An 8,569-nucleotide genomic window follows, 5' to 3' on the forward strand; every position below is an offset into this window, starting at 1 on the left:
TGCGGACTCATCGGATCTTGAAAGTAGACTACAAAATGGAATTTTTAGGCCACATTGCAAGTTGGAACGAATTTTACCGCTGAACTACCTTCTTTTATCCGTACAGAATGAATTTTGAATTGGGCCCCATATTTTCCCAAACTTTTCCGAAAGAAACATGTTTTGAAAAATCAGCTGGAGCCTGCGTAGGTTCATGCATCAAGCGAATAAAATTATTAGTTTTGGGATATGAAAATTTTCCGAACTCAAGTTAACTTTTGGAGATTTCTTGAGACTATTAACAATAATCCCAAAGTTATTAAAATTTAATTATTGCGCATTCTTCCCCTAAAGTATGCGAATTTTGAATTAATTTTCATGGGTTTAAAGATTTACGCCGAAATTCGCAATTGCGCCAGTATCTGTACTGAAAATCGCTATTCGCATAGCGCAAAAAGTACGCAACATAAATTTGTCGCTTTTTGACTCGCGTATACTTTAACGCGCTAGTGAAAATCAAGCTTTAGACTTAAGTTGGGAGAGTGTAATATACAATGCAGCTTTCTTATGAATAGCTCTTTCTATAATATTGCATAAGCAGAAAAACAGGTAACACTTTTGGGTACGTAAAAGTTGTAGACGGAAAAGAAATTGAACACTACGGGAATTTATTTTAGATGCTGTACATGACTTAACAATATTATGAGAATTGGAACAGCTTACGCATATCATTTTATATATCTAGAAGTCTATTAACTATATAATTAAGAAGTAAAGTAGAAAATGTAAACAAAACGTAATTATATTTTGCTGTGGTGTACAGCTCGTAAAGAAAATAGATTCTTTAGATGGCATGTGTTTACAGCTCAATGCTGAAAATGAAACTATAAGTTAATTACAAAAGAATCGTTAAAATTACTTCAAAGTGGTTTTTGTTATTTCAATAAACGTAGAGCTAGTATTGTTTGTAATAAATATTTTACGTGCAAAGTTTCTAAGCCCTAAATATGAACGCTGCTTTGGAAGCTCACCATGCCCTACATTTTAGAATTTATTGTAGGTGATGTTTTTGGAAGTTTCTACAGTCCTCCTACAGGCTTCTGCTACAGTACATGTATACAGGCTGTTTTGAATTGCTCTGACTGTACATTTTTTAGAGAAACTGCAAAAGATAGAGTTGCGAAATTTTCAGTTTATTATTTCTAGTGTGGAATCGCTTTAAATCCTAAATTTCAGAAAAATCTTAAATAATTTCGGGTTTTGGTAAAAATTATTTTTTCACCGGTAGTTGCTAGAAAAAACGTTTCAAAGAGACAGTTTGTAGAGTGCTGTCGAACAGGTTCAAAGAAATTGGTTTCATTGGAAATGAGTACTTTTTCACGAAGATATGAGCTGATGAAAAACCAGCTGTCCATAGGGGCCAATATAACCTTCGTATTTTTGGACGTTAATGAAATTAATCACGTTAAAAGATTAAATTCCTTAAAAAAATACCTTTAATTTACCAACATGCCAATTTAGGCCTATAGTAGGCCTAAAAACGTAGCAGTAGGCCAACTACGCACAAAGGTCAAGTTTTCAATTCGTTATTAACTTGAAATCTTTTTGTTTTCAACCATTCTCTAACGGTTATTGAGTCTAATCAACATGCCACTGAAGAATATTTGAGCGCAAATACTTGTTTATTAATATTTTTTTGTTCTATATCCATGATTTTATCACTTTCAGTGTATTTCAAAATGTGTTGTCAATTTTATTTCCTCTGTTGTATTGTGTGGAAAGAGCGAGCGGGCAGTGGTTTCCCCGGCCCCCCTGCTTTTCCGTTGTTAGTCCCTTGGCGTCCCAGTGACGCTTTTGGCCTCGGGGTCCGGGTTTTTTTCCACTGCTAGCTGGTTCTCTCTTGCCCGTTTACAAGGGTAAAAGAAAAATAGACCTTCTCTATCTGTAGGCGAAAATATCGCCAGATTCTACCAGAATTTCGCGCGAAACGACGCTATCGTAGTGGGCTCCCACTTGAGCCAATTTCCAAATAAAGATAATTTAGAGGACCGAAAGTTTTTTATTTAATAGTAAATAGTTCCTACGTCGCGACAGTTCAAACACGTAAAACGTAATTAAGCCCGATTAAAATTTATAGTCCATACCTAAATCATTTTTCAGTCGGTGGTTTAGAGTTTAGCCTCTCCCAATAATTTACAAGAGCTAATCAAATTTTCCTCACCATTTACTATATGGTGCCGAAACCCGGGAAAGTACGGTGTTAAAACGGAAATCGAACAAATTTACGGAACTGAACTTTCGCAATTACAAGGCCAACCATGGCGCCAATTACAGACGAAGCAGCATCCGAGACAGATTCAGCAGAGCTTAAAAGATTAAGGATAGGCAGAGGTACCGTGCGCCACAATACCACGACCATTGAAACGAAACTTAAGAGTCTGCTTGCAGACAAGGCATCACCGATCAACGAAATACAAGACCAGTTAGCTCTAATTACGATGAAGGAGTCCACTCTTCAGGCATTGGACGAGAAAATAATTAATTTGATGAACGGAGCTACAACTGACAAAATCGAAGAGGAGATGGAGAAACAACAAGACTACGCAGACCGAATTATCCTCATCAGGATGCAAGGAAACCGAAGAATACAAGAAATAGATGCCACACCTTTAGCGCAGTCGAACAGTTCGTGTTACCGAGCGACAGTAGAAGAATCAAGGCTACCCGTGTTAGCGATAAAAAGGTTTTCGGGGGACATTTTACAGTGGCCGGGATTTTTCAGCCAATTTAAATCTGCAGTCGACGACAAGAAAATAAGGAAAGTAGAAAAGTTTAATTATTTGTTGAGTTTTCTTGAAGGACAACCTAGAGACCTATTAATGCAAATGCAGGCGTCGGACGCCAACTATGACGAAGCCCTTAAAATTTTAGAAGAAAGGTACAAGCGTAATCATTTAGTAAAACAAGATTTGTTTAAGAAAATTCATAAATTAAGACCAGTTGATGAAAATGATTTACCAGGCCTACGTAGATTTTACGATACCTGTTCGGTTAATGTCAGAAGTTTAAAAGCTGTAGGCGTTGATATTGCCGCGAATGGGGATTCTTTGTGTTCGCATTTAGTAGGGTGTCTGCCTGATGACATGCGCTTAAAGTATAGTTTAGGCTGCGACCCAAGTTCGACCTGGGACGTGGATATTCTTCTCGAATTTATACGAAAAGAAGTAGAGGCTAGAGAAACTAGTGCTATTCTTAAGGGTGATTTCAAAAAAGAGTTTAAATCTAGCCAAAAACCGCAAGGGTTTGACGGGTCCAGAAAATTTTCCCCGAGTAGCGCCTCTACGCTCTCGGCAAGTGTTACCGAAAGGAAAATTTACTGTATTTTTTGTAAGGGATCGTCGCATCCCACTACAGATTGTTCGAACTATACGCTCGAAGAGAAAAGAAAAATCGTGAATAGTGCAGGGAGGTGTTTTGTTTGCACCCGGCTATCCCATATAGCTAAAAATTGCAACTCGCGTTTCGCGTGCCGTTTCTGCCCCAGAAAGCACAGTAGCGCCATCTGCGAACAAAACCCAGCGCATAAGAAGTCGACAGCGAACTCCGAAGAAACCGCGACGAAGTCAACCAAGCCTCGGTACGTAGCGAGCGAACCGTTCTTCTACAGACCGCTCGCGCGACGGCTAAAAACCCGTTTTACTCCCCGAACCAAGAAGAAGTCAGAATGCTGCTCGACACAGGAAGCCAAGCGACCTTTATAAAGGAGGAGATTTCGAGAAGGCTCCGATTGCCCGTAATTGGAGAAAAACTAGTAACGATTCAAAGTTTCGGAGAGCAGAATCCGAAGGAAACAAGACGAAGAATAGTCAAAATAACCCTTCATAACACCCGACATCCAGATCGATTTATTGAAGTAGCCGCGATAGAAGCTCCTTTCCTTTGTAACGCCGTGACGTCAGTAAACTGTCAAGAGATCGAAGCTTATGCCAGATCGAGAGGTTTCGAACTAGCAGATGAAACCAACGAGAAGACCCCGAGTATAACCAGTATTGGAATCCTCATCGGAACGGACGCCTATTATGATGTAGTAATAAGAAACAGTTCCGAAAGTTTGGGAAACACCTTGGTCGCAGTCGAAACGTTATTTGGATGGACAATTCAAGGTCCTACAGAAACAAACGGTGCAAATGTAAACCCAAACACCTGCAACGTCGTAACCGTCATGCGAGTCGGTATCGGAGAAGTAGAGCTAGAGTCAACCCTGAAATCCTTTTGGGACCTGGAATCGCTTGGAATCGACGTGAAGCAAGAAAACGATCCCACCACCGAAGACGTTATGCAGAAGTTCCATAGAGAAGTCACCTATCAAAATAACCTATATTCTGTCCGTTTTCCGTGGAAGACTCCAAAATCAGATCTACCGAATAATTTCGCAGTGGCTAAGAACCGTACTAGGAAATTAGCAAGAAGGTTCAACGACGATCCAGATTTGTACCAAAATTACAAGAAGATTATAGAAGAACAGTTTCAAAAGGGAATCGTTGAAGAAGTCAACAGTCATGAACCATTTCCAGAGGGTACGTACTACATGCCCCATCAACCAGTAACGCGTGAAACGAGCTCTACCACAAAATTAAGAGTGGTATACGACGCTTCTTCGCATGTAAAAAACGCCCCATCTTTAAATGAATGTTTGGAGAGTGGTCCAAATCTCAACCCGGATATGCTAAAACTATTATTGCGTTTCCGTATACACAAAATAGCGGTTACCGCAGACATAGAAAAAGCATTCCTCCAAGTGGAATTGCAAGTCGAAGAAAGAGATTCAGTCAGGTTTTTGTGGATGAAGGAGAAAAACGGACGAGTTCTTGAAGATGATTTCACCACTCTAAGGCTCACCAAGGTCCCGTTCGGAGTCCGACCGTCCCCATTTCTTCTAGCAGTTACCGTCAAGGTTCATTTGCAAAGCAATCCATCCTTTGATCCTAAAGCCGTCCAAGCACTCAGCGAAGACCTATTCGTAGATGACCTAACAACAGGAGCGGACGACGTGAAAGGCGCCTATGACCTATCGAAGGAAGCGTCCTACATACTCAGTACAGCCAACATGAACTTGCGCAAGTGGAGGACCAATTCGAAGGAATTGCGTCAAAAATGGGGTAAAAAAGCAGCAGACCCAGAAAGTACCATCAGCTTTGAAATGGAGACCGATTCCTCAAATCAGAAAATCCTAGGACTTAAGTGGGACCCCGAAGTTGACATTTTCTCGTTCGACCTGTCGACACTGGTAGAAACTTTACTAGGGGCGAAATTAACCAAAAGAACCGTTCTGAGCGCGATAGCTCGCATATTTGACCCCATTGGTATGCTTGCGCCTTATACAGTTCGGGCAAAGTTTCTGTTTCAGAAACTTTGGGAACCACCAAGAATGCCCCTAAAGGAAGTTTCTCTACCACGCTTGGAGCTTTTGGGTTGCCTAATTGGCGCTCGATTGATGGAGAGTGTCAAGTCCATTTTCAAAACCGATAAAATTCCATTATTTTGGTGGACAGACTCTACCATTTGCGTAGCTTGGATAAAGAAGGACGATAGCAAGGTCCTAGAATTGAAACCATTTATTCGAAACAGAGTCACCGAAATAAGAGAGAAAACTAATGCAACGGATTGGAGACATTGTGCAGGAATTGATAACCCCGCCGACATTCCTACTCGCGGAGCAAGGGTCGCAGAATTAACAGGAATGAACCGTTGGTGGCATGGGCCGAAATGGCTCTCGCAAGACACCTCAGAATGGCCAAAGGAAAGAAACCCAGAAGTTAATCAAAGGGACATGGAAGTTGAGATCATGAAATCGGTATTAAACGTAGAATGTCAAGAGAAGAAAGGGCCACCTCGCGTAATAGACATGACGAAATTCAGTGATAGCACCAAGTTATTCAGAATTACAGCTTTAGTTTACCGAGTAGTACGCAGACTTCAAGGATCAAATTTGAAAAAGGGTCCTATTTCCGCTGAGGAAATCGGGGAGGCTGAGCTAAAATGGATTAAAGGCGGGTTTATAAGCGAGCGAAAAGCCGAAGCTTTTTGTAGAAACTGAAACGTTTTCGCCGGCGTCGGCTCTCGCGTAAGCGTTTACAAAGAAGCGAGAGCCAATTTCCTACTTGCTGTAGCAGACAGCTTACGCCGAATTCCGACGCTGGCGGCATCAAACTCCGTTTGATATTCTCGCGTGTTTTTCTGGGGTCTCGGCTCTCGCTTGAAATCACGTGGTCGTATTTAACCAATAATAATGCAAGCATTTTTATGACCTTCGTGGATTTCTTGAATTTTTTAATTTAATTAATTAATTTTTTTAAAAATTAGCAATTTCCGTTTTTGAAGCAATAATAAAAAAAAAATTCAGCACAGCAATATTTCGACTTTCTTTCGTAGCTGCCATTTATTCTAAACAAACCACGTGATCACGTAAAGTTCAGGAACGGGCTCAGTACGACAAGCGCTTTTGTAAACAGTAGCTTTCTGCGCAGAGGCAGATTCCGAAAGCTTTTTCCGATAGCGTCGATCAGCTTTCGGCTTCATGCACAATCTTCTTTGGATTTTCTCGCTCCTTTATAAACCCGCCTTAACGCCACGCAACAGGAAGAATTCCCAGACGAATTAGTACAGTTAAGAGATGGTAAAAGAGTCGACAACAAATCCAAGATTAGAACTTTAAGGCCGATTCTAAATCAGGATGGCTTAATATGTGTAGGTGGGCGACTACAACAATCAGATTTAAGTGAAGACGAAAAACATAGTGTTATCATAGGCCGAGGGCAGAAGCTAGCCGAGCTTCTCATGAAAAGGAGTCACGAGCAAGTTGACCACTCCGGTATACAGAACACCCTGACGCAAGCGCGGGGCCGATATTGGATGATAGCAGGCCGACAAATCGCGAAGAAAGTAATCAGGGGTTGCGTAATTTGCAAGAAGTTAAGTGCGAAACTGGGCGAAGCTCCCGTAGCCCAATTGCCAAGGGATAGAATAGTTCAAACGCCTCCTTTCCAAACCATAGGGGTTGACTTCGCAGGTCCCATTCACGTCAAGATTGGCAAAACTATCGAAAAGGCATACATTTGCATTGTAACCTGCGCGGTCACCCGCGGTATACATCTTGAGCTGGTCCCGTCGATGACTACGTATGAGTTTTTACTCGCATTCCGGAGGTTGATTTCTCGTAGAGGTCTTCCTCACATCATATACTCCGATAACGGTAAAACGTTTATTCGCGCCAACAAAGACCTCAACCTTATCTGGAAGAACATAATTAATCCGGAAGTTCGCAAATTTTTCGGCAATAGAGGTATAGTATGGAGATTCATTGCAGACAGAGCAGCCTGGTGGGGAGGGATGTGGGAACGTATGGTACGATCTGTCAAGACCATTCTTCGCAAAACACTATCCAGCGCCACCCTAACCTACCCGGAAATGGAAACTGTTCTCTTGGAGACCGAGGCCATAATCAACTCGAGACCTATTACGTATATCGCCAGTGACACGGAAGAACCGACACCTCTCACTCCTGCCCATTTTCTTCTCAACAAACGCGTCACTCAGATGCCCCCGCAAAGGGTGAAAGACCAGAACATTCCGAATTCCAGAAGAGAAATGAACGAGAGACTCAAGCATTGTTTAGCCGTAACCGATCGTCTATGGAAACGGTGGAAGGCCGAGTATTTATTGGAATTGCGTAATGCCTATCATGCTAAAGTAGTGAAGGACGTAGAACCCATGAAGGTCGGTACTGTAGTCTTAGTACACGACGAAAATGCGCCAAGGCATACTTGGCGTATGGGAGTGATTACAGAAATGCAAATGGGAAGGGATGGGCACTTGCGATCTTGTTTAGTCAGAATGTCTAACCGTAATGTCATCAGGCGCACCATTAACCATTTGTATAATCTAGAAATATCCGAAACTGATTGATGTCGCGTAATATTCTCTGTATCAAAATAAATTTCATTATTTTTGGGGGGAGTGAAGAATATTTGAGCGCAAATACTTGTTTATTAATATTTTTTTGTTCTATATCCATGATTTTATCACTTTCAGTGTATTTCAAAATGTGTTGTCAATTTTATTTCCTCTGTTGTATTGTGTGGAAAGAGCGAGCGGGCAGTGGTTTCCCCGGCCCCCCTGCTTTTCCGTTGTTAGTCCCTTGGCGTCCCAGTGACGCTTTTGGCCTCGGGGTCCGGGTTTTTTTCCACTGCTAGCTGGTTCTCTCTTGCCCGTTTACAAGGGTAAAAGAAAAATAGACCTTCTCTATCTGTAGGCGAAAATATCGCCAGATTCTACCAGAATTTCGCGCGAAACGACGCTATCGTAGTGGGCTCCCACTTGAGCCAATTTCCAAATAAAGATAATTTAGAGGACCGAAAGTTTTTTATTTAATAGTAAATAGTTCCTACGTCGCGACAGTTCAAACACGTAAAACGTAATTAAGCCCGATTAAAATTTATAGTCCATACCTAAATCATTTTTCAGTCGGTGGTTTAGAGTTTAGCCTCTCCCAATAATTTACAAGAGCTAATCAAATTTTCCTCACCATTTA

General features: G+C 41.5%; 1 protein-coding gene across 1 annotated transcript; it reads left to right on the top strand.

Annotated features, from left to right (window-relative positions):
- Window positions 1–2,297: 2,297 nt before the first annotated feature.
- Window positions 2,298–7,944, top strand: LOC149923243 (uncharacterized). Its single transcript, XM_090162375.1, has 3 exons — window positions 2,298–3,329; window positions 3,647–5,941; window positions 6,619–7,944. Exons 1-3 carry the CDS (start codon window positions 2,298–2,300, stop codon window positions 7,942–7,944), a joined length of 4,653 nt encoding a protein of 1,550 aa, XP_090018501.1.
- The last annotated feature ends 625 nt before the right edge of the window (window positions 7,945–8,569 follow it).

The sequence above is a fragment of the Leiobunum rupestre genome, chromosome 11 (genome assembly GCF_980474605.1).
Source record: "Leiobunum rupestre chromosome 11, qqLeiRupe1.1.hap1, whole genome shotgun sequence".
Taxonomy (NCBI): Eukaryota; Metazoa; Arthropoda; class Arachnida; order Opiliones; family Sclerosomatidae; genus Leiobunum; species Leiobunum rupestre.

What these genes read in the sequence shown, in the direction of transcription:
- LOC149923243 (XM_090162375.1), top strand. Translation starts at nt 2,298, where the DNA reads ATGGCGCCAATTACAGACGAAGCAGCATCCGAGACAGATTCAGCAGAG. An exon ending in GTAGCGCCTCTACGCTCTCG is followed by an intron (nt 3,330 to 3,646) that starts GCAAGTGTTACC and finishes GTTCTTCTACAG; the next exon opens with ACCGCTCGCGCGACGGCTAA. An exon ending in TTACAGCTTTAGTTTACCGA is followed by an intron (nt 5,942 to 6,618) that starts GTAGTACGCAGA and finishes GCCACGCAACAG; the next exon opens with GAAGAATTCCCAGACGAATT.